General features: G+C 50.9%; 1 protein-coding gene across 9 annotated transcripts in view; it reads left to right on the top strand.

Moving 5' to 3' along the window:
* Window positions 1-17,595, top strand: part of BCAS3 (BCAS3 microtubule associated cell migration factor) — a 369,789-nt gene extending 352,194 nt beyond the window's left edge. For 2 of the 9 annotated variants that reach the window (XM_080382860.1, XM_080382867.1), the window contains 3 exons: window positions 928-993; window positions 2,575-2,632; window positions 2,817-16,692. In XM_080382860.1, the coding sequence (XP_080238986.1) occupies window positions 928-993; window positions 2,575-2,632; window positions 2,817-2,952 (260 nt within the window). In that variant the 3' untranslated portion in view covers window positions 2,953-16,692. The other 7 variants (XM_080382866.1, XM_080382868.1, XM_080382870.1 and 4 more) reach the window with 5 other exon arrangements.
* Window positions 17,596-26,015: the final 8,420 nt, after the last annotated feature.

Raw genomic sequence — 26,015 nt, 5'->3', positions numbered from 1 at the left:
CTTGTATAGAGTCAGAGCTTCAATGGGTACCTTGCCATCCCTCCCTTTCTTCTTACTTTCTTTTCTTTCCTTGCTCTTCCTTTTAATTTTTACAAAACAATTTTTCCCTTCCCTCTCCTCTGTTCGTCATAATCCCAACTTGGATATAGGAACACAGGAACACAGACCAATTGATTTTCCCTCTGAAGAGCATTTCTGCAAAGAGATTTCTGCATAGCTTCAATGCAAAATCAGCTTGGGCAGCAAACACACTGGTGTATCAGATAACGTTGATGCTAAAAGCAGCCTTTGAACTTTCAGAATATTCATCCTGGGGTCAGAGATTAAATTACCCCCTCAAAGAAGTCTTAAGAGCTCAATACAGTTCTTCCGACAAAAGATTTATACGGACGAGCCTCGTTTAAAAGAAATGAAAATTCAGGGCTCCTTAGGAGCCACCATTTTTGAACTGCAGGGTAAGAAGAGCAGCATTTGCATTGCACACATTTTAACACCGTTTTCTTTGTTATTTCTCACGTGCAACAACCAACGACAGCGCTATGGCGCTTCATGCTCTCCTGCCCCGTCCCCAGCCCTGCCAGGGCCAGCAAGGGCACCTGTCACTTCCCAACCATTTCCCAGCTTGCCACCAGCCCCGGGAGTTTTTAGGGGAATTTCTTCCAGGTCGGACGGTGAGGGGGTGAGGGGCTGGCTGCTGATACACAGACATGCCTGGTGTGGCTTTAGGTGGCTGTGTTTGTGGAGGAAGCCCGCTGCTGGTTCCAAAGGGAGCGCAGGGACCGCCAGGCAGTTCTGCCTTTCTGCCATTTGATAACAAGTTGATAACTGTGTTTGCTTACTATCAGGTGTGGTGTGGGGAGATTCCTTTTCTTTTTCTTACCATTAAATCAAGGCGTTTTTTTAAGAAATATTTTATTTTTGATACAGACACAGCCGGTGAAGTAGCAGTAAAAAACATCACCGCAAAGAGGCACATGGCTTTGAAATGTTTTGGTATGTAACATAACTGTGTTGTTATCAGGTCTTAACTTTTGCACAAAGACTATTTCTCCTTGTTCTAAAAGCAAACCCTCTGTCAGCTTTGAAAGGATTATGTACATAACGTGGCCATAGGGGAACAAAACAAAAAATATCTAAGTGTCTCAAATAATTTCACAAATAACATTGTTCTATCTCCCTCCTTAAATGAACAAGAGTTTCTTTGATATTTTTTTTTTTAAGTCAAATTTAGGATTCTGCTGTTCAGAGCAGAGAGGTCACAAGGCCCTAATGTATTTAGCATTGACTGCCCTCTCTTGTAGTGCGTCTATTAGTCAGTAATTTGATTTGTACCTATTCATTTGCAGTCCCTGCAGGAGCTCTGAGCTGGCCCCAAGTATAATTGGTGCTGTCTCTATTTTTACATCATTAGATTAGCCCCGACTCCTGGCCACTTGTTGTCTGCGCTTGTCTGTCCATTTATACAACCTAATGTAACACAAAATTCATTACTGATCACATTACTTTCAACTCTGAAGCCAGCTTTGTGATAAACATTTTGTTAACCCTTTCTTGCCAGCATACAGACCTGGGGAATAAATGCACTTTCCCTTTGCAGAAAAATCAATATCATAATAAAACAAAGTGCAGTCACATTTCTAGATTTGTCATTCCTCCTGGAGAAAGAAATAGGGAGAAACATATATGAGATGACTAAATGATGTCTGCATCCAGGCATCTCACGCTGCTGTATACGAAATGAGCTCAGCAGTGTCCTTTCTACTGGAATATAAAGAAGTGACACAAGATAGGGCCAGCACTCTATTTAAAACTTAATTCCTTACTCATTGTTCTGCAAGTGTTTTAGCTCTTCTGTGCAGGCTGTAATTGGGTTATGACATTATTGGAACTGGACATTTTTCTTCCAGTGCTTTGTCTCAAAGTAGTTAACAGAGAAACGATTCCCTTTCTCCTTAGAGATTTGTTATTGCATTGGGTTTTGTTTTGGTTTGCTTTGGTTTGTGGTTTTTCCTTCTAATGATTAAGCAAATTAATTTTCCTACTGCAATACCCCAGTATTTCACAGGAAAATGTAAAGCTGTGTTCTGTCTAGCTTGGCTTTGCTCACACTGGATTGTTTCGCTGAGTACCTCCTAAAGCCTTAAGCTTTTTGCATCACTGAGGCTTCTGCTATTGATTTCAAGGGGAACAAGAGGAAAGCCACGGTAGGTATTCATTTAGGCCTGATTCCGTAAAGGGCTGAGCACCCATGCAGCTGTGTTTGCAGCATCATGCCCACGAGGTGATGCTTGCTATTCGAAGAGATTTATTTTGATGCATGCAAAAGCTGTTGATTTTTAACAGTTTTCTTAATTAATTTTGTGTTTGTACAGCTTGGCTTGGAAATCTGTTATTTTGAGTTTTCTAAATATTTAGAAACATTTCTCAGTGTTTATTAAATCTTCCCTTTAGAAGTCCGAGTGCTGAAGCCTGCCCCACACCGAGTGGTCCCACACTGAGCAGGGTGCAGGAGACTAGGAGACTACAGGATTTTTCCATCTCTAGTTTCTATAATTACCTTGTTATTCCTTTCAGGAGTCTTTGCATGGTATTCTTATGTAGGATACGACTTACAGCAAGCGTATCTCTCTTCGTAAGTATAAGAGCCCTCGTCTCCCAGCATTTGAATCAAGACTGGTATTTTTACAGCTGTTTCGTGAGCGAAAACTTGTTGCAGCTGCTGAGGTGGTGGCAGAATAAAGAAAAGACAGTTCCTCTTACTGCTGCCCAGCCCAGCAGCCCCAGAGAGCCTTTTGGTATTTTGCTGGTTTTTACAGGAGCGATGGTAGGGGTGTGCGGTGGTGCCTGGCGCTTGCTCCTAACGCCGGGATTGGCTGGGGCAGGCGTGAGTGCCCCTCGGCTCTGCTGCTCCAGCTTTGCCACCTGAGCCCCGGGGACGCCAGCGCGCCCTGAAATCCCTGGACAGCCTTCCATGCCTGCTGCGACCCTGACGTTAAGGACGTCGCGGCGCAGGGCATGCTGCGGGCTGGGGAGCTGGTGGTGTGTGGCCAGCGTGCCACCCCCCGCTGCCACCCCCCCGTCCCACTGTCGGCACTGCCAGGCTGAGGCTGCTCCCCGTTCGGCTTGCTGCGGAGCTCCTGCACATCTTGCATTAACTCTGGGAGAAGTTTGAGCCTGTCTTTCTCTGAGAACAGTGTGAGGCCAGTTTGCCGGCTCCCCTTCTGTGCCCGTGCGGAGCATGAACGTCCCGCTGGTGCCAGGGGCATCAGCCGTCCCCTGGCTGGTGGGAGGGTGACGGCCCGAGTCCTTGCAGAGCTCTCACAAACTGTGCATTGCCCTCACCCGGGGAGATGGGAGAGGAGGCTGTAGGATGGAAAACCATTTATGCAATAAATAGTTAAGCAGTCGAACTGTAAAATGGACGCTTCTTATTAGAGAGAGACGATGAAGTATGAGTCACCAAACGGCAAAATACGCATTAACACAGCAAAACCCCAGCAATAAATGGAAGGTCAAAAGCTAAAACAATTAAAATGTTCCAGCGTGAGCCAGCCCCCTGGCCCTGCAGCTTTCAGTCCTCGCAGCCGCAGAGGCCCCTGTGCCACCGCGAGCTCTGCTCCTCGCACTTCGGCATCGGGAGGCACAAAGGGGCTCCCAAAGTGCCACCTGCGCCCACCCCAGGGCCCTTCTCCCACCGCTTCGGGCACCGTATCACCGCCTATCATCGTGCTGCCGTCTGCAGCCCTGCCATCACCTCTCATCACCCCTGCACGTTTCTCTAACAGAATATCAGACAAATAGTAACCTGATTTTTCTGATAATCTAGCCTTGCTATCCACGGTGGAGCCAGAGAGCATCAGGGCTTGGGGCCGTATCCGTGCCGAACAGCAATGCCATGAGCTCTCTGATGCTCGTGGGTGCCTAGCGGGGATGGTCAGGCAGAAAGCGGGGGGAGAAGAGAAAAACAAAACCCAACGGGGATTTTGGCTGAGGAAGGATCTCCCTGATTGATGGGGAGGGAGGCTCCCGGGAGTGTGTCCGTGGGACCGGAGCTGGTGGCTGCCCCCGGCAGGAGCAGTGGTGTAGCCGGGTCCCTGGCAATGCTGGGAATGGTTAGTTCTGTGTGAGGTATATATCGTAATTTCTGGTATGAAAAGATTAGCTTTCCTTCCATTCCTAGCCTGCTGTCTCCCCACCATGGATAATATATAAAACAGTAGACTTTTATTCATTAACGTTTATGGGAAAATGTTAATATTAAACTGTAAGTGAAAAGCCCTATCTTATTGAATTCTTCTGCTGTGTTATTGGGAGCCTAATTACATTTTGCATTTAAATAAAAACCAGATGACGTTCAGGACGGTCAGGCAAGCATTCTGTAAGTGAGAATTTATCTTGCGATCTGGGTAAACAATGTCTCATCATTTAACAGTTATTATAAATAATGGGTTTTTAAGCACTTTGCTGGGAGTTCATATTGGCTCCACACGGGTTGCACTAAGGGAGAGAGAATTTCAGTGACATCTTCCAGGCATCCGGTGAGGAGGAATCATATCCTGAGCTCACTTCTCAAGCTGCAGCAGTTTTCATCCTCCTTTGTTTATTATTGCTCAATATGCTGTGCACAATTGGCTGACAAAAAAAACCCTAAGAGGAAGAAAAATGACAAATCGGTTGGAAGCATTTTGCAAATGGAGAAACCATCCAGGCTGCTGCCCCGGCAGGGGTGGAGGGTGTTCAGGACCCCTGCAGAGGCTCATGCAAGTGGGTGAAAGCTTCAGAGGCCTATTTTCTGTAAAAATGGTGCTGTGTAACAGTTGTGTGTTCACAGAGAATAAAAACGATGTCGAGGCAAAACGTAAAGACAGAGGGGTAATACACCGGCTGCTTTTTTCTTCATTTCTTCTGGTGCCCTCTTAAATTACATCACTGGCAATTAGATGCTTGGTATTGCATGAGCCTATTTAGAAAAAGAGTAAAACTTCTCCAAAATGGAAATAGCTTTCTCCCCATTTCTGTTGTTTGTATTCTGCATTTCGTTCCTGTCGCTTCAGACACGGGGGCAGTGCTTTTGTTGCTGGCTGGCTTTTAGGCTTTGCTCCGTGTTCCTCCGGCGTTAGCGAGAGCCTCTGAGATCTCTCCAAGGCATTTCCCATCACAGGCAGGGAGCAGCTTCCCCGCAGGCTGTCCCGCATCCCAGGAAGGAATTAGTTTCTATGCAGACAGAAATAGGTGGGAAGGGGATGAATTTTTTTAAGCAACCATTTGCTGTTGTAAAAAGATACAGAATTTGGGAGTGCCCGAGGCTGGCTGGTGGCGTGTCACCTCCTGACACACCAGGAAGCCACCCACCCTGTAAAATGGCTATTCCAGGACGTAAACTATTTGTTGGCTTGTTCTATGCAAGGCATTTTATCCCATTTTCCAAGAAGACCCCCACAGCTAAAATACCATCTTTTTTTAATTTATTTATTTTTGGTGTTTATTTGTTATTTCCTTGGTCAGCAGCTTTCCCAGTATCTCCCCAACACATGAACTCTGTGTTTACATCAAAAGCCGATGGCGTTGTGAAATTCGAAGGGTCAGTATCACTTCTCCAAGTATTCCCAAAGATGTTTTTCTGGGAAGGCCGTGGCAGGAAGGTGCCGGCAGGGTCGGCAGCCCAGACCTGGCCATCCCCTCCGTTGCAGACCGGTGGCACGGCATGGGAACAAGGGGCTGTGAGCAGCTGCGGGTGGCGAGCACATGCGGAGCCTGGTCGAGGGGAGCAGGACGGGCAGGGTGGCAGTTCCCTAGCAGGCACTGGCAGCCCCATGCCAGGGGGTCCAGCAGCGGTGCCAGGTGCTGTGCCGCGGGAGGATGCTCAGGTGTGCTGCTGTGCTGGTTTTCTCCTAAGCAGGCACCGCGTGCCCGTGGACAGCATCTCCCATCTACTCCCATGCGCCACACCGAGGAGCTGTTCCCGCTGGGCACACCATCGCTGAGGCCGTGTTGCCAGGTGGAAATAACACTTGGAGGCGTTCATCAAAAGACAGGTTAACCTAGCAGCTCCCCTTCCCCTCCTGCAGCTGCGGGTAGGTGAATTGCGCAGGGGCAGATCCCTAACCTGCAGTCTGCGTGTGCTCTTTTGCCTTCCCTCAGGGTTACTTTTATCCGCACACTTTAAAAAAAAAAAAAAATTTAGATTATATCATGTCAAGATTGTGTTGTGTTTTCAGTTTTATCTTTTGGAAGCGTGGCTGGTCACCCATCAAAATGCAAGTGAAAAGTCTGCAAAAGCGCACAACGTGAAGAGCAGGTAGTTATATTAACTTCGCTGCCAGATGCCCAAGTGCGAGGCAGAATCTGCACAGCTTGAGATGATTTAAATTGCCTTTTATGTGGACTGTGGCCAGAGGAATGCCTTGGTTTCCCATTAGGTCTTTTAGATTTCACACGAGAGTTCTCCTCCGCCACGCGTTCGTCCATAGGCTGCAGCTCATTCACACGTTTGACGGTGTTTGTAAGAGTGTCGCCAAGGAGGCAAAGTCCATTGGAGGTGGTTCTGGGAGCAGGTTTTAAAATACGACTTCTAAAAAGTGAAAACATCAAATGTACTTTTTTCAGCTGCCTTCTGGTTTCATGAGAAAAAACGCTTTGGATGTCAGTTGTCAAGGCTCTTTCATATTTATTTCTAGCATCAGAATTTGGAGCTATATAAATAAGACAGAGTGTATTAAGAGCCTCAAGCAAGCCTGCAAGAGAGCAAGCTCACAAGTTTGGCCTGTTGGTTTTCCAGGCTTGGTTAATACTCTAGGTGGAGATGTGATTTTAAGAGGACAACTACGAGCTTGGAGTGCTTCGTAAAATCTGTGTTTAGAAGATTGTTCTGCTTGAAGCAGCGATGCCAACGTAATCTTTAAAATGATTGACCATATAGACCACATAAGTTGTGTTTGCAGCTAGGATTATTTGGATGGGTTTGGAGTTTCTCAGCGACACTACAACTAGCGCCAGGAAGCGAAGGGGAAGGAGGAGACCTCTGCTCCTCAGATCTCCACCTGAGCTCTTCCGACTCGAGAGCCTTGAATCGTTTAGACGAGCAGACAGGGCTCAGTCTGCAGTGACATCATTTTGTGAGCTTCAGCGAAACTCTGCTGATTTGGAGCAGCTGAGCATCTGCTCCCCCCAAACTTTTAACTTTTCCTTTGAATGAAACCCAAATTCCAGTCCGGTTTAGCTTCCTCCTCGGCATCAATCTGCAGCGGGGAGACAGCCCAGAGCCTCCCAGTAGCTTTCCTTGCTGGCCGGAAAGGCCACTTTGTGTCAGAAGTAGTGGAAGTTGTGCCAGAATTATTTTGCTTTGTAATATTATACTTTGAAAATGAACTCGGCAGTAGGTTTGTGTCGGCAGCACGCAGCGCACACGTGCGGGATGCGCCCGGGCACACACGGAGCGCAGGAGGTGACCTCGGGGTGCCTGGTCCTCCTCGCCGGGGGCATCGAGGAGCCTCTGCCACAGAGGTGGTAGCGCAGGAGGGGGGAAAAATAAATGGGTCTTAGACATGAAAGAAACTGCTGGAGTTTGGAGGGTCAGGCATGTCAGAAATTGCCATTCAGCGTATTGGCGAGGGGCTGCCCAGACCTTGAGGTAGTCACCGGGTTTGCGGTTTTGACCTTCAGGGAGTGTTTCCTTACACAGCTCTTTTGCTGGGGATGTTTGGCTGAGCCTGGCAGCGGAGGAGGGACCCCCAGCATGCCCAGTCATCACACTGCTGCACGGGGGCTTTGCTGCAGCCACCTTTGAGACAGGACCCCCCGCCCCAAGATCTTGAGTGGCTCCAGCTCTGGTGGGATGCCCTGCTTAGATCCATGCGCTGGGTCCGAACCTGCTCTGGATAGAAGTGTGGCGGTCTTAGGAATAGGAGCGTCGCCTCCGGAACTTCTGAGTGAGATCCAGAGAGTCTGGAGGCTGCAGGACATGGAGCTGGTAGGTGTTGTGAACACACAGATTACACTGAATTTGTGTTTTCCTTTGTGGAGTCGGAGGCTGACGGAGGGGTCACTGCTGAGCAATCTGAGGCACTCCCATAACCCTGGGAATAAGAGACCAAACCCAGGAATTTTAATACAGTGCTTTCTCTGCAAAGGCTTTTGCTCTGATATATGCAGATGTGCTGCTTCATAACGGAAGATACAGGATAATACTGCCTAAATATGTTTAAAAAATGCATATACACACTGGCTTGCACAGGAAAGCATGTATTACGTATAAGGTACATTGTAGGAAATTACAGTAGCAACATAGCGCAGCTTTCAGGATCGGGTTGGAGAGAATTCCTTTAATCCCAAGCAAATGTATCTGCATATTCATTTCAAAATCTTTTCTGGAAATCTTGCACAAGGAGTCGTAGGTTTGCGTGGTGTGGATGGACTACAGAAATTGTTTTCTGTAAGCATTTGACTGTTCTAGCTTTTGAAATTTCACATACTGACTAAAATCGGCAACTCATCCTTCTGAAGTGCCATTTATAAACATCCTAAACCTCTTTACAAAAATATACAGCTCTAGGAAACTTGAGATTATTTTTTAAAAGCACTGCAGTCATTGTGAAAGTGCCTATCGCGAAGAATATTCTCCCTCTGAATGCTAGTCCTTTATCTAGTGCACTTTTAACCTTCCATAAAACACTCAAGAGTCAAGCCTGGCAAGATGCCAAGGTCTTGGGTCTCCTACTCCATGGGCTCCATACGTGTGGAGCTTTTGGGGTTCTCTTTTTAAAGGAAAAAACAAGCTGCTTGCCTTCATTTTTTTTTCTTGGTAGACAAAATTCTGTGGAAGTTGATGCATGCAAATGTTTTGTCCGTGTCTCAACGAGCTCTTCGTGCCTGAAGTAAACCCAGACGTTTATGGAAGTTCAGATGTCCTCCCCATTTTGTGAGGTTTGTTGGTTGGCGTCGTCACATTGAAATAAGACGCAAGAAGTGAAATTTGTGGTCTCGGAGGGGCTCTGACGTTCAGAAAGCTCAGTCTTCATTCCCCCAATTATCTCCTGCCTCCTATACCTCCTCCTCTCCTGGCTAGATCCTGCCACCTTTTTTCCAACATGCCAGGTCTCATCTCCATGTGCACTGTCGTGGCGAACTCTGTGGATTCAGCATTAGAGCTCTTGTAAGAGAGTTTGACAGTAACTACTCTTTTACATAGGCCACTGAATTCTGGTGTCAGAGAAGTCGTTCAGGCAGCGTTTGGTACTCTCTTTTTACTTTGCAATTTAATGCAGGTGCTTCTGTGGAGTCTCAGCATCTTTCAGGTTGCAGCAGGATGAAACAACTTCAATAGGGGAATTGATTTTCAATGTTCAAATGCCGTAGCAACCGTTACATTTGCTCTTTTGAATGGAGTTTAAAATCTGTCTTCTCAGATTGATGGGTTAAAAAAAAAAGGGGGGGGGGCGGGGAGAGAGACATTTCTTAGGAGCAGGTTTGTCACGGCTGCCCAAAGCACGGCAGGGATCGGTCCCTGCAGCTGCCTGCGCTGGCTGCCGGAGCGCGGGGTGAGCTGGCACAGGTTAATGGCTTCGGCAGGGGCAGGGCGTGAGGCTTGGGGCAGAGAGCAGCTTTAATTGACTTTTAAACATTATAGTAACGTATAAAGCTGGGAACCACCTTTCTGTCTGCGCTCCCTTTGGAAAGGAGCAATGTAAAAAATACACTTGCCAGAAATTAGGTTTCAACCATCTCAAATGAAAAGGAGCTTGGAAAAAAAATGAGAGCTTTAATGAGTACTTGGGACTTGCGTTTCACTGCAGTTTGATACAAACGATTTTTGCTTATCCGAGTACCCCAGCGCTCGGGTTCCCCTGGGGGTGTGGTGCCCCCCTCTGCCCTCGCCGCCAGCGGGTCCATGGGGGCTGCGGCCGCCAGCGGGGCTGGAGCCAGCGCCGCAGGTCCTCGCCTCCCGGGGTGGAGAGATGGGGTATAATTAGAGCTCCCTCGTTAGCATAATTGCATTTCATAAAAAAAAAAAAAAAAAAGGGTGGGAGGATAGTCAAGAACAACCTACAGCTGCAGCAGCAGCAATGCCATTTCCGAGCTGGGGTGTTGGGGTGGTGTTTCATGACCCGTCAGTGGCTTTTGAGCCCTTTTCTGCCTTGGGCTGCACCATCCGTGCTCCAGGCAGCAGCACCAGCTCCTGTGGGGGCCGCTTCGGATGTTCGTAGTTCATGTTCGTGCAGAAATAGAGCCAGAAGCGTCCAGCTGAGTTTGGGACATTGTCTATAAACACTGAGAGATGGAGAGCTTACGTGTACAAGTGCGTGTCGGCGTACAGGGGAGCGGAGGCTGCGCGTCGGGGCTGGTGTGAGCTCCTCTGGGGAAACATGTCCCGCTCCCTTCAGTAAAATAAAAATGTTTTAACTAATCCATTCACTGGGGAGCACTGTGTAAATTACAAACAGTTTAAGAGATCCTCAAGACTTCCATTGTGTTAATACAAATTGCCTTTTAGTGTTTGCTCTGTATAGGATCCTTTTGAATGAGAATCCAGATGGCAGAAGCTACGTAATTATTATTCATTACAGTTAATAAGTAACACTCGGAAGCCCCAGTCAGTTCTGCAGGTCCCCTGTGATAGGCATTGGGCAAATGTAAGTTCAAAAACCGGCCTTAGTGCAGAATATTTTAGGACTTCGGTTAAGGACAAGCAGGTGTGAAGGGCCCTTGGTCCGGGTGCGCCAGGCAGGCTGCCGTTCCGTCTCACCTCTCCTCCCAACGAAGGGAATTATATTCTGAGTTTAAAATTAGGCTCTCTTTTGGCCTTTTAGCTGTCTTCCAAAAAACTGCCAGTGGCCGGGGAAGGTGGCCTCGCTAAGCAGCACCGTTCCTCTTCCCCGCCGCGGCAGACGCCCCTCTCGCCTCCTGGATTCGGGGAGGGGGCGAGGACGTTCCCGTGCTCACGAGCCTGAAAAGTTCCCCAAAACAATTGCCATGAATGACAGAAATGAAATCGAGGAGATTCAAGCCCTGCTGGCCATTACCCCACTTCCTGCATTCCTACTTGTTAATTGTCTAATTCCTAACGAGTCGTCAGGCGTCTGATGGACTTTCTGATGTGTGCTCACTCCGACGCTTCCTTCCCTCCCCTCCCTGGCCTCATCCCTCACCAGAGACCTTGTTCCTTTAAAAATGCCATCCTTAAAAATCAGAAATACTCAGCCCAGCAAAAGGAAAAGGGAACTTGACATTAGTTGAGCTTGAAAGGCTTGGTGCTGTGAAAAGTGACTGACGTGTGAAAAGAGGCTACAATTAGTTCTTTCCCCGAGCACTCTCCCATTCAGTCCAGGGTCACTCCTTCAGCGAGCTGCAGCTTTGAGGGTAATGTGTTGTGACAGTTTGAGATGATGAAGAATAATTCTTGTATTCAGAGTTGCTGCCGCTTCCCCGCTGCCCTGACACATCAGGCTGCTGTCATTGTATCATTTATCCTGGCTGCGGCTCCGCCGGGCTGTGCGGGAGCCCGGGCAGCCCTCGGTAGGTAGGAGGAAAGGGTCAGCTCTTCCAGCAAATGATTTTGGAGGATATTTTGAAACTGTGCTTAACAGGGGAAAGCAAACTGAGAGAAAGGAAAAACCATTAGAAGAAATAATGCACTGGAGATGAGATTTTTGAGTAGACATAAAGGAGATACCACGGCTTCAAGTGGACCACTACAGAGCGAGCACAAATAAGAAAGGCAGCATAATTTATGAGTGTTCCGGGCAAAAGAGGGCTATATGGATTTTCTTCAGGCATTGAATTAATGCGCCCTATAAAATGGTTTCACATTTAAGCTTGGCAGGGCTTTGTACCTTTCTGGATTTGATGGGGTCCTTTGACAGTTCCTAGAGCTTTCTGGAACTGAGGTTGCAGCCGCCTCACTGGACAGGGGACGGCACTGCTCCCCCCGACCTGCGGACCTGTCCCCAGAGCAGCTCCTCATCCTCCTCCTCTTCCTCCTCCTGTCTCCACCTTGCCAGCCAGCTGGTGGAGAGCAGTCTGGTTTGGGCAACAGAGCAAGGGACGGGAGCGCCAGGCTGCGGCGTGGCGGGATGGGATATTAGCAGAGGGAACTGTTTTGTGGGAAGTTCTGTTTTCAGTTTCTCCGCAGCAGCCTGCGCCCCGCAGGAAGGCTGCGCCAGTGCCAGCCTGTGGGCACAGACCCCCGGACGTAACACCGAGCAGAGAGCTGCCAGCACTAGCTGTAGCGCCCCGTAGCTCTCCAGGCACCACCGGTGTTCCCGCAGCCCCCGAGCGTGCTGGGTGCTGCAGGGCCGTGCCGGGGGACAGCAGCTCCCCAGCAGGCTGGGGACCCCGGCCGGCTGCTGGCCGTGCCACCTTCACTCCCTGCTCTCGGCAGCTGCTCCTCCCCACGCCGGCAGCCACGAGGATTTTTACTGCTGCTGCCTTCACCGCGGCGGAAAGCACGTGTGCCCTGAAAATCCCGGTTATTCTGGGACCCCGGGTGATGCCAGCGGTGCCCATTACTGTTACCGTCAAAAGCGCAGGCAGGGCTGTTCCCAGCTCCCCTGAAGTGATTTTCTCCTCATGGCTTCAGCAGATGTTCCTGCTCCTTCGCCTTTTTTCCCCGTCTTTTTTTTGGTTTTGGTTTTTAGGGCAGTCAGGACTTTGCGAGTCGTTTCCTCCAGGGACATGGGCAGGTTTTAGTATTTACGTTTCCAGTATTAGCATTTATTTGTATTTGTGTTTGTTTTTCACGGGCTTTTGAAAGCCTCAGGGAGCCATTTATGGGGCCAAAATAATGCAAGTGCTGGTCTTCTCACAGTATTTCATTTCCTTGATGGTGGAAATGCTACGAGAAGAGCAGGTCTCATGTTATTTTGACCCCATAAATAGCTCCCAGAGGCCCCTTTCTTCCTTCTCCCACCCACTCCCCCCCAAATCAAATATTTAGGTTTCTGCAAAGCTTGACTTCTCAACCCTGGTTATCTTGCTTCAGCAGAAGCAAATTGCAGTTATTACAAAATAGCCAGAGAGTCTATAAGGCCGAATGGGTTTTATATGATGCACAATTTGTTGGCTACTGTACAAGTTCATTAAAGTGTATCATAAGAGGTTGTTTTACTGGTACATTTAAGGAAGTTAATACAGCTCGACAGTATATGCATGGGGGAATGCAGATACAATAACCCTCAGACATGCTGGGGCCAAGTCCATTCCTGGCGTAACTCCACTGAAGTAAACGAAATCACTCGCCGGGCAGCCGTGTCCTGCTCTGCCTTGATCCCTTACGGCCGCCGCTGCTCCAGGTTCTCCTGCCGCTCACCCCGTCTTTTGGGGGGGGGATCCCGGGGTTTGCTTCTATTTTGTGTTTTTCAGCCCACATGTTCCCAGCGCAGGGGAACATGGCACGTCTCACCGAGGTCTGGGAAGTATTGCATCTCCTTCCAGCTGCGCCGCAGGGCTCGGCCGCTCCGTCCCAGTGCAGCGCTGCCTGTCCGCAGGGACCTGCCTCTTCTGATACCAGGCAGCCCCACTGCACCACGGTGGCTCCTTCTGCTCTTGTTGGGTCTGTCCAGGCTCCGGGTCTGTCAGAAATCAGCCCGCCCCTCGGTTTTTACCCTGAAAAAGGAAGGGTGTCCCTGTGTCATGGAGCTGTTCCTGGTCTTGTCTGGGCTTCCCATGGAGATGGCATTGATGTTCCTGTGCACATGCTTCTGCCATGCCCTGGTCTTCTGGGAGGTCTGGGGGGAAAGAGTAATAGTTTTATATTAAATATATAAATACATATATAAATATATAAAATCGTAGTTTGCATAGGAATTCAACTATATTTTTTATTAATGAAACAGCTGGGAAAAAAGTGGAGTACTTTGGGGGAACGTAGGAAAACGTGCTGACTGTGGTGCTATGGGTCATCCGTGCAGTGCGGGCAGTCCCCGGTGCCCGTGTCATGGCTAATGGCACATCTCTCATGCCCCAGCCGTGTGCGAGAGCCCGGGCGAGGGCAAGAGCCCAATTTCCTGAGCTCAGCGGTGCTCTCTGCTGCAGCGGTCAGGAGTTTTACAATGCTTTCTTAGGTATCAAAATACATGGCTCGTCTGCCTCGCCGTGTAATTAGTTCCAGAGCGAGAGGGTTCGCAGTGCGGGGCTGTGTGAGAGCACGGGGACTCGCCCGCCCAGGGCAATGCACGCGTTTCCCACCCGGAGCCCCTGGGGGGGCAGCTGGGCTGCGGGAGCTGCCTGGGTTTATCCCGACCTGCTCCAAGCCCCAAGCGGGCTCCAAGCAGGCTGGGGGGCTGGAAAACTCTCCCTTCAGTTCCTCTTGGGCCTTTGCATCACTTTTCCCCTCTCTGTCGTCCCTCCCCGTCGCTAACTGAAGGGGGTTGCGCGCCCGACGGCAGCAAGGGGAGCTCAGGGCAGCTGCGCCCGGACGGTTGGCAGGGCAGGAGCGGCGGTGCCAATGGCACGGGCAGGATGGGACCCCAGCCTCCCCAGCCAGGCCCTGTGCCCACCGCTCTGCCTCCCCGACGGTCTGTCCGTGCTTTTTTCCCTGGCTGGCATCAGTCTCTGCAGTGCCACCCCCTGGCAGTCCCCCGCAGAGGTGACAAGTGCCGCTGGCTGCAGAAATCCCATAGCCCCCCCCAGAAAGCCACCCTGTGAGCCCGAATTCCCCCACATCCCATCCCACCAGGGTATGCGGTCCTGCAGAAGTCACCGGAGGACAGGCAGGAGCTCAGCTCCACAGAAGCCGGCTGTGGGGAAAGAAACGCTCCCTCGCTTTTTCCCTTCTTTTGCCGTGGTTACTGGAACCTATTTGCCTGAAAGTCAATTCTAGGTTAAAAAGAGGGAGCAAAGTAGCCCCGCGAGGAGTGCAGCAGCGTTTGGGGGAGCCCAGCCTGCCCAGCACCCCGCAGCTCTGACGTGGGACGCTTAACCAAAGCCAGCTGTGTGCCGAGGGAGATAAAAGCCCCAAATCAGACAGGATAAGCACAGTATTAGTGTGGGATACGCCACTCATTTCTGATTTAAATTACTGTTTTTACTTCCTGAACTCATGGGAGAGTAAGGATGTGAGGAAAATGAAGAGGTTTAGACATGGACATTCCTTCACCAAATACTGGCAAGAAACCGTGATTAATACAGCTGAAGTCATTACCATCACTGCTTGTAGGGTGACTGGTTTCCTGCTGATTTGTTTTTCATGTATCCTGGGCAGATTATCTCCATTGCAAGTTACCTCCGTGCCAAAGGATTAAATCCCCTCACCCTGGTTTGCTAGGTGTGCGCTCGCCTGGCTGCGTCCCTGCGGTGCCCAGGCAGCAGACGGGAGCTGTGCGGCGTGCAAGGATGCTGGGGCAGGATGCTTTTTGTTATAGCGAGGAACCGACTTTCTGCTTTTGGTGCACAGATAGGTCCTTATCAGGGAGTCCTGCTGCAGCAAAAGGACTGTCGTGGTGTTTGCAAAAGGTTAAATATCCCTGTGTGAGACAGAGGTGTGCAGACGGCCAAGGTGCAGTAATGTTGAGCAGAGAGCAAAGCAGGCAGCGCTCCTCCATCTCCTGCATCTGCATCTTCTTTCCACCCTCATCCAAGCAAAACTCATGTTGCAGGGACAGGCAAAGCTGCTGCCTCCTCTGCAGGTTTGCCCCCCCCCCCATGCCTTACATGCACGCCACTGTGGCACGCAGCAGACCGGAGGGATTTTTCTCTTCCCCCTTCAGCAGCAGAGGAGTTTGCCCAAAGCTTCTGTCCCCATCCCGTCCCCTCCAGCACAGGCTGCGCAGCGGCAGCCGACGGAAGTCGCACTCGGGGCCGCGCGTTGCAACTCGCCAGAACATTTCTTGTAGCCTGTCACCGCGTGTCTGGGAGAGGATTCTTGTCATGTACGTGGGGCTCTGCCTAATCTCACCGCTGCATGCCACCGCTGAGTGCCGGCCGGGGTGATGCTGCCCAGCAGCACTGCTGCACGCTGCCACTGAGTCAACTGTTGGGTTCAAGTGGCTCACAGAGAGGCCACGGTTAGGAATGATGCTCCGCATGCACAAAAATCCTCGTGTTTCGAGATTAGGGAGCAATAAAGGCTTTGGGAGGTCAGCAAGGGGAGATGTCTGGCGGTGTGTGACCAGGAGAGGGAGGGCCATAGTCAGGCCTGTGTTCTTTTTTGCTTTGAGGCACAGCTCAGGCATGTAGGAAAGGGGATATTTTCTCTTTAGCTTGAAAAAGCAGAGTTATTTGTGTCCATTTGTGCAGGATAAAGGGTTGTGGAAAGTCCCTGATGTTCCCAAGGTGGAGAATCGCAGTGGTTGTGCACTGCTGGTACACACCACCGGGAACCAGTGGTGCTGCCACTCCCCCTTCCCTGCCATCTCAGCAGCCTTGCTGCAGAGGGAAGATGTTCCATCACCTGCCACCGTACCCTCTGCACCCTGCTCAGTTCAGCCGTGGGTATCCCCACTATCGAGTCCTAACATGTCACGAGTCAGCGCCAGGCAGCATGCGGCGTCTCCGTCCGGCTCCACTAGGAGCCCGGCAGAGGAGTAGAACCAGGAGCTGGGATGCCTCTGGAGTGATTCGTCATATCACCCCAGAAAAGATGGATGAGGAACAAATGTTAGAGCAATAATACAATAAACAGATTTATCAATAAAGCGGCCGTCCGGTGGCACTCGGGGTTTCTCTGAAGCGCTAACCAGGACCTGCTCTCTCTTCCCATTGCAGAGCTTCAGCGAGAGGGAAGCATAGAGACGCTCAGTAACAGCTCTGGTTCCACCAGCGGCAGTATCCCACGCAACTTTGATGGCTACAGATCACCCCTCCCGACTAATGAAAACCAGCCCCTCAGCCTTTTCCCCACGGGATTCCCTTAAATTAGCCGAACATCCAAGGAGAGATCCAGACAGGGTAACGAGCCGCCTCTCCGCCTAAACAATCCCAATGTGTCTGTCACCTGCCAGTTCGCCACTGCGCTGGATGGTTCTCGTTACCCTGATAAATATTGACGACTCTTAAACCTTCCTGAAACATACTCACAAAATCTTGACTTTGTGTTCCTGTGCAATATGAAGAGACTCTGTCTTCAATCCTGATAGCTATGCGGCTTCTTTTTTCGCTGTGTTCAGGAAGAGGTTGGTTGAGAAGAAATATTTCTAAGCCATTTTTGGTCAAGCACATGGTTTCACAACCATTCTCTGCTTTTTCGTGTTGAGAGATGAAGGAAACCTCCGCAACTCAGAGGAGCTCTCGCCATTTGCAGAAGTGCCGAGCATTAATGAATGAACTGGAGAGAGTGGAAACTGGAAGACTTTCTGTGGAGAGGGTTGATAATGTTATTCCTTCCTCATTGCGTCTCTTGCTGCCCTCCTTCCCCACTGATACTCATCAATGCCAGGAGTATTACAAATGGAAGTGTTTCTTTTTGTTCTTCAGAAGAATTCTCTCTGTTGCTCCAGTTTTCTTCTAGTCATGTATTTTAGAAACGTACTTAATTGACTAACTGCAGTCACCAATTTCTCATATTTGGTTATAAAAGTTGTTCACTGGAACTCAGATATCTGTCCAGAAATGCATGTGTCATTGAATAAATCTAAGTTAAACAAGAAACTGCTTAAATGGCAATGTTCGTGGAGTGTTACTGGGCTGGCTGTGGGCTTTGTGTATCTTCCTGGACCAGACTATGTGCATATTTACTAACTCGAAGGCTTTAATTAAAGCCATCGGTGGATGTTATGCAGCCAATCTAGCTGGGTTTTGCCTCCCTGCTTTCTCGTCCCTGTGTGCAAGGACAGGGTTTTTAAAAACGAGACTTGGGTGGTGTGCCTTGCACCCCCTTAGCCCCCCTGAAAATCAACACCCATCTCTGTTTGTGTGTCTGACTCCAGCTCCTCGCGCTGCTCGGGGTCCTGCTTCTCCATCCCACAGGCTGCGGTGGGACGAGGACCAGGCGTGCTGGACACAGAAGCACCCACCCCCGTCTGTTGCGTTACAGGATCACATATAAGAGGTTTGGCAGAGCCCGTATGGCTGCCTGAACCTGTATACCCTGCTGAATGCACACAGGCAAACCTAGCGCCGCATAACTCTGCTGATAAAACAGTCATGGGCTTACACATAGTAACCACATGAATTCCTACATCTCAGCCAACTTGTGTCGAGAAGCAGAGAGTGAGATGGGACTGTCAGCTTATGAAATTTCCTTCCCACTACTTGTTTTTAATAGAAGCCGTTTGAGTCATGGCAATGAGAGGAAACTATCTAAACCCACAAATCTTTTCACACTCTCAGAGCTTAAACCAGCCATGCTGAGCGATGCAGAGCCGACCACCCTCTTCCTACTCCATCCCCAAACACCAAATACCGAATTCAGTCTTGGGCTTGATTTTTTTGTTGTTGTTCTTAACTGTAATGCAGCAACTCAGATCTCAGAAGCTTGCTTTTTTTTTTCCCCTGTCTCTTCAGGCTTGGAAACCACTAATAAAAACTGAGAGTCTGCAGCAGTAATTTCAGTTTCTTGCTTGGTTTTCAGTCAGTCCTTTCTCAAGCAAAAAAAAAAAAAAACTTCCTTGGGATGAAATCAGAGGAGAGTTCGCCCATAAGTAAGTACTCACAGCTCCGGCCCGCTGGCTGTATCTGCCGTAATGCTATGTTTCTTTTATGTCTGTAAAATAATGGCTTGAAGTAAGGGGCTGAGGGTAGGGCTGGCACTGCAGACAAATGGGACCACAGGGTCAAGTCAGTCCACACCAGTCAGGATTTTTTAACACAGTTCAAGCCAAGGTCAGCTCCAAAAGTTCAAACAAAATCCAGATTAACACATACAGAAGGGATTGTGTTGTCACCGTGATGCTTGTTTCCTTTCATGCTTTCCAAGGAGCAGCCGTAAGGGACAAAGTTCTTGCAAGGGAAGGAAGAGGGCTCTTCTCCCTGCTGCCCCGGACAGCTTGCTTGCTGGTTCATACTGAACACACAAAGTAGGATAGCACATAACGCAGAGTGGTGTCACTGGAAATGTATTTGTTGTTGGCAGGCATTAAATCACTTTTTATAAGTGCTGCAATATGGCCATGTGGAAATTCCCAGTCTGCAAGAAGCTCCTTTGAATCAGGATGTTTTGTTTAAAGGAGCGGGGGGGGGGAACCCTACAAACTGGGGCTGTACCAAAATATTTTCAGTCTGGTTCATTGAAAAGAATGTCCTAAATTCCCCACTGTTGATAGCCCCGTAGCCAAACTGTTAAAAAAACCTAGAGCTTAAAAAAAGGGAAAGAAAAAAAAAAAAAAACCCAAGCACTGCTATGAGGTGGCTAATTTAACTTTAATTTGATACTTTCACAGATGACCCAGCAGAATAACCACTGAGTTCCAGCTCTTCAATGAGCCAGTGAAAACTGAGTGTGTTGCAATGATAACTCCATAGGGTCTGACACAAGGATAACTCTATAAGGTCTGATACAACCATAACTATAGGATCTGATACGGTAACTCTGTAGGGTCTGATACAACAATAACTCTGTAGGGTCTGATTCAGCACGTCCGTGCACGCCTGCTCCCACCAATGGCCCCTTCCTTTAGTGCACATACAGAAGCCCCCCATTTCAAGGGGGTGCCACATGCTTTCCTGCAGCAGCACCTTCCCTCCACCTTACCCTCGGCCACAATCCTCTTGTCAGGCACCAGGAGAGAATATTGCTGCTCCTTGATGATGTCTAGAAGCTGCTCCTAAGGGAGGTTTGCCCCTGGCTTTAATGCAGCCAGGTTTTCAGTCTAGGGACCTGATCCAAACCCCACTTAAAGCAGAAGTAGCTGGAGGCTCGTAGTCTTCACAGGACTTCAGACAAGTGTGTCCCGTCGTGGTGGAAATTATCCAGGTGAGTTTCTGAAATGCCAGTTTTTCAAATGCAGCAGCTGGCGGGCAGTCACAGGCAGCCCAGCAAGAATGTTGTGCCATGATATAAACCACTGGCTCAAAAAGAGCCCAAAAGACATGCCGGACTCACAGGTTTTTAAACTGTTTCCAGTAGTAGTAAGCAGCGGCCTCCTGCTGAGTTCAAAAGGCAAAACGTCTCATTTAAAGCAGGGCGGACTGTATATCACCCTGCGCATAAAGTGGAGCTCTTCTATTAAAAGTTGAGTTCAGATTTCATGAATTAACATGAAATATTGCTTTCTTATCCTACCCTGGTTTCTGTAATACACACATGTAGTGGGCTTAAATCATGGGAGGGGAGTATTTTGCTGGTTGCAAAGTGGAAAGCCAAAGGCTCTCCAAATGCGACAGCTGGAAGGTCAAATGCAGTCGGCTGTCGGTACCAGGGGGTCCGTGGGGCACATGGGGCTCCAGCTTCGTTGGCTTTGCTCATGGAGCTCAGCCCTGCTGGAGCGTGGTGCTCTGCCCCAGCAGTGCCAATCCAGCCCATCCTGCTAGCCGTGCCCCCGTGGGAGCAGCTTCTGGTGGTCCTGCCCCCAGCCCCTCAGCCAGCCCCAGAGCAAAGTTTTCTGGTGATGAAGCTGGGAGAAGGCAGGCCAGTGAGGGGAACTGATCAAGGGCAAAATACCGCCGAGATCTCTGTCCTCCTGCCCTGTCAAAGAGCCCCGAGAAGACTTTTGCTGCAAAGTGCAGCTGTGAAATCCCCAGACCTGCTCCCCCTCCTCTCTGCACCTCCGAGCATGGGGGCAAACACAGGGTGCTTTCACCCAGTCTTCTTTAGTAACTTTCCGAGAATCCAAACTGCATCTGCGCCACGTCCCTGCATTTATTTTCTCGCTTCTTTGCTCTGGCTTGTTTCTGTGCAGGGTAGGAAAGTTTGCGCCATTTCCTGTTGTCTTTCCCTTATGCTCCTGAGATATTGTAAAAATGTTCGGTATCCTCCAGTAGGTTGTAATCACTTCACCCTAATGTTTCACAGCTGCTAAGTGTAACTTTAAACCCAACCATTTGAGTGCTTACAATTAGCGAGTCAATGGAGCCGAGATCAGCTCTTTGTGATTGCAAAAAGAGAAAATAAAACTTTTTTATTTTCCAAGATTTAATAGGGTAAAATGGGAACAAAAGTTGTGGAGATGAGGGGTTTTTTAATGCAATAAATGATTAGTGGCTTATGTGCTAGGAGAAAATAATTGAATCCACTGCTTGGCCTGCTTCACAGATGGAAAAGGCACCAGGACAAGCACGTGTCAGCAGCGGCAGCGCCTCTGTCCTGGGAACTGCAGGAACCCGCTGTCGGACCCACTGCTCTCGTTTGTCGGAGCGCACCGGTGAGAGCAGAACCGGCAGGGCTCCAGGGGCTTCAGGTGCCACATTGCCGCAGCCCTGCCGGCGCTGGGAGCGAGGCCAGGGAAAACCATCGGCTGGGCCAAAACGCACACGGCTGGTGAGGCGGCTGTGGGGCAAAGGCAGCCACTGAAAGCTGGGCTGATGGCTACGGAGAGGGGCTGCCTGGCTCCCTGCGCAGACATGGTGGCCACGGCCCCACGCAGCTTCGTAGCCAAAGCCAAAGCGAGGGGCAAAGCAGCAAGCGCGCATGCCGGGACGTGGGACATCACGCCACCATAAGATGGGGACATCAGCAGGGACCCCTGATCAGCAGGGACCTGTTGATGGCCCCATCTTATGCAAAACTGTTTGTAAACACGTTCTGAGCCTTTCATAAAACAGCACAGGGGACGCTTAATCTCATGCTGTTCCTTTACTTGATACAAGCGTAAACTGAGCCTCGTATTGAAGAGTCTTCCCAGCACACCAGGGTGGAACCTCCTTTGGCTGACGGTACGGGGTTTGCTCCCGCTCCAGCATGTGTTGGGAGCAGGTTTCAATTATACCCGAAAGTGCCTTTACCCTGGTGAAAGCAAAGGGCAGGTCGCAGCAGGGGTAACAAGTCCCCAGCTCCAGAGCTGGAGCATGGACGCAGCAGAGTTGCTGCCTCCCACGTCCTGTGCAGTGCCCGGCTGCACCCTCGTCCCAGCGCTGTCTGCAGGTGGGGACAGCGTTTGAGCTGACGTTTCCCACTGCAGGACAGGGCCTGGGGGACATGCTGTGTGTCCCCTCCGCCTGCAGACACGCAGCCGGTCCTGGCTCTGCCTGAGCATTGGTACTGCCCCATCCAATGCCAGCCTGTCACGGACTGGGCTCGGATATAGTTAGAAGCTGTGTGTCCCGTCAGCGTGTTCCCAGGCTGAATTTTTGCCTTTCTTGGGAATTTCTGCTGCAGGAGATTAGGGGAAAATACTGATGGCCCCAGGCAGATTGTGGGCAGGTGACAGGCATGGGTGTTATCTGAGCAAGCCAAGGTAAGGTGCCTGTGCATGGCCTGTGTGTGCTGTTGCACCAGGGCCATTCCTGCAGCAGCAGAGCTGCCTGCCCCACGCCGTGCCAGGGACAGCCCTGCACCCGTGGCCAAGACCCCGTGAGCCAGGTCGTGCAGGGTGCCCAGCTATTGCTGGGAACTACTGATGCTCAGCAGTTCTTCGCATGCACTCAGCACCTTGCAGGATCTGGCTGTTTCAAAGGTGGTGGCGCCATCCTCAATGAGCTCATCTCCCAGCCACTCTGGCTGGGGCAACTGCAGGAGGGTGACCACTGGCCTTGCTTGGGTGGTCACTGCAGCGGGCAGGGTCGGGGTTTTGCAGCCTCCCCGCCTCCTTCCCTCCATCCCGTCAGGTTTTATCGTGTCCCTGGGGATGGGCATGATGCAGAAGGGATGCTGCTTCCTGAGAGCCCTCCCTCCATGGGAAGCACTCCTGCCACCTGACCATAAATACTAATTAATAGCAAAGCCCTGGTCTAGATCAAGGAGGAGGCTCTGAATTTTCTTGTGAACTTCACTGTCTGAAAGGTATCTTAAATATTCTCTAGCACTCAGGCTATCAGTAGGTCAATTATACAGTGAGCAGTCGTACGAAGTTAATTTCTAATTTAATACAATGTTAAAAGGTTGTCAGGTTAAAATCTAATCTATAAACAAGACACGGAACGTCTCTTTAAAACAAGTGTCATGAACCAGTCCTGGCTCAAACCACAGGCTGCTGCTTCTTTTATAGGATGTAATTACTTCCCAGTGAGTATTTACAATATTATTATAGGATGGTAATAAAAGGCCAGTGCCGGCCGTGCCCGCGCAGCAGCCCTGTGCCAGCTGGGCGCTAATCCTGCTCCCCCTGGCCCCTCTGCCTCCGGCCCCTTCTCCGCAAAGGTAAGAAGTGCCGGCTCGTGGGGCTCTGCTCCTGCTCCATACCATGGGAAGCAGGATGGGGGAAGAACCAGTTGTGTTTTCGCTTAAATACGCCTCGGGGTCAGGGTGACGGGGACCCCCCGATGTGTTTTGGAGGGACCACAAGGAGGAGGGCTCACCAGCACTGCAGCGTTTCACCAGCCCCTGCGATGTGCCGTACCTGCCGGTCCTGGCTGGAAATGATGGGCGAGTGTGTTCATTTTTCAACAACCTGGGGAAAGGACTTTGGCAGGGTTTCGCCGCGGGCTGAAGGTTACAAGCCACGTTCAGACCAGCGGCTTCATTGAAGCAGAAAACCAGAGGCAGCACCTGCAGCTGGGGTGAAGAGCTGACCCTGTGCCCTGCCCCCCCCCCCCCCTCACACCCTCTCCCCCGACTCCCTCTGTGGGCAGGACACGGGCAGGGAGGACCGGGCACATCCCACTGACTTTCCTCCCAGCCAAGGGATGTCCACACTGCAGCCACCTCTTGAGGTACGTTGAATTTTTCTCCTTTTGCTGTTGGAAGGGGAAAGTCTAACTGTCATATGGGAGCAATGGCATCGTCCCACCCGGGCAGCCAGCCGGACCACAAGACTCCTGCACCTGGTAGTCCATGGTGGCTATGGGAGCCGGGCACAATCAGGATTGCCCTTGCCAGGCTCAGCTGAAAATCACCGCGTGTCACCCCGCCGTAGGTTGTGTGATTGGCTTTGAAATCACGTGGGTTTATTTTCCAGGAGGAATCTCAGTGGCTCCAAAGCTTTGGATCAGATGTGGCCATGCCTGAGCTCTTCTGTACGCCCATGAAGCCCTGCAAGGTGGGTTTTTGTAAAGAAGAGGAAGATTTTGATGGGAGTGGGTGACGCCCACAGCAAGGGCTGTGGGGACACATGGGGTGATCTAATACCAGTGCTGAAATGGAGGGAGGTGGCGATGTGCTGGTCTGAGCCAGCCTGCAGAGCTGCAAGGGATGCGTGGGCTCATAGCAGCGGCCCCTCCACTGGCCAGGACTCCTTCCCTTCCCTTCCCTGAGTTTTCTGGTAAATTCTGCTGCTCTTTGTAATTGAGAAAAGCTGCTACTGGACATCTGCGCAGGCACTGTCCGCTCGGAGCTGGCTGCCAGGGTTGTTAGTGCTCGCCATGGCAGGGCTTTGATGTGCACGTGATTCACAGGCTGGGCCGGGGCCACCCCGCAGATGCTGCCCCTGGGTGCTGCGGGACCGCACGCCAGGTGGGACAGCACCCACCGCATCCGTGCCAACAGCGGCCCCTGCTCCCAGTGCCCCGTGTCTCCTCGCCAGGGCTCGGGAGGTGACCCTTGCTGCTCCCCTCTGCAGAGGATGGTACCTGGGGGCACGGGGGGCGGGGGGCTCAGGTGCTCCCCATCACCCCCCGGCGCACGAGGGGCAGAGGGCTGGGGGTGCCTCCGCGTCGGCCACCACGGCACAGCCCCACCTTGGCAGCACGACGCGAGCGGTGAGAGCAGCAGAGCCCTGGGCTGGGGGCTGGCGGCTGGCGGAGCCGCACACCAGGGCTTTGCTCTGCGGGCACGGGGCGGCACAGGGAGCGCAATCTGTGGCCTTAATCCCGCCGTGTCCTGCGCGCTCTCAAATCCCCTTCACTTCAATGAGCGCTTGTAGTGTCAGGCCTGCGGCAGGCGAGACAGCACGCGGGGACGGCAGGGAGGATTTGCTCAAGAGGCACTGTTTTTAAGGTGAGATTTGAAGGATGGAAGACAGATGGCAACTGGAGAGGACAAACGGATCAAGTGAAGGGTTTGTTTTCAGCATGGAGGGGAAAACACAGGAGGGAATTACTGCTGGCTACAAAATGGGGGCTATTAATACCTGCAGCGTCTCGAGATCCGCACTTAGCCCGGCAAGCCAGGACCCTCACAGGGCACCCACGGCGGGGGCAGGCACCGGCCCCTTTGCGGTGCAGGAGTGTGTTTTTTCTGCTGAGATGAATTGATCCCAGCGCAGTGCTGAGTGTACCCAGACAAAGCCGGGAGCGGGGTTATTAGCCAGCCGGCGGCCCTGCCATTGTCCCCACTATCTTTTCTTCCCTTTCAGCCTCCCTCCCCGTGGCCCAGGTCTCAAAGACCATGTGTCAAGAGATTAGTGACCTGCACGAAGGGCAATTGCTTGCTTTGTGCTGGCAGCCCGGCGTCGGGGCTGTTATTTACTTGTTATTTGGTGCTGCTTCCCTTGAGGTATCCATGGAAAACAGGCTGGAGAGCAATCTGCTGGGCTGCAGAGCACACAAGGGCCGGGGGCTGGAAGAGGAGGCACATCAGGGTGCACTCTGCGTGCCCGGACCGAGACCCCCGAATCTCCTGGGGCGGCCAGTGCAAGAGCCCAGCACCTCCAGAGAAGCCAGGGAAAAGCTGGGCAGTGGGAAAATGAAAGGCAGCACAGAGGTGCCCAGGCACCTCAGCGGGCACGGTGCTGGAGCCAGGACCATGATGGGGCCTTGCCATACAGTGGATTGGGTTTGCAGACTTGTTTTAAAAATTAAAAGATGGGAAGAGCCAGTCCTGTCTGTAGAGCCCCACTCCACCTTTCCGTGCCTCTGACAGATTGCGGCTCAGAGTGCTGGGGTTTTGAAAAAAGGTGAATAAGAATTATGAGGATTGGTCATTTGGGTATACATCAAATTTGTTCATGATGAAACACCCACAAAACAGACAGGTGCAATAAGGCGGCGTTTTTCCTGCCGATGGCCAGCTCATGCTTTATTCTGGCTGGTTTATTTTCTCAGCAGCGAAACACACTCTCCAGTAAACACCAGACAGTGATTTTCTGCAATCCTAAAAGTCAAACCTAGACCAA

The sequence above is a fragment of the Falco punctatus genome, assembly GCF_963210335.1.
Source record: "Falco punctatus genome assembly, chromosome: 1".
NCBI classification, from domain to species: domain Eukaryota; kingdom Metazoa; phylum Chordata; class Aves; order Falconiformes; family Falconidae; genus Falco; species Falco punctatus.
The sequence above is the reverse complement of the archived record's forward strand: the minus strand, read 5'-3'. Positions and strand labels throughout refer to the sequence as shown.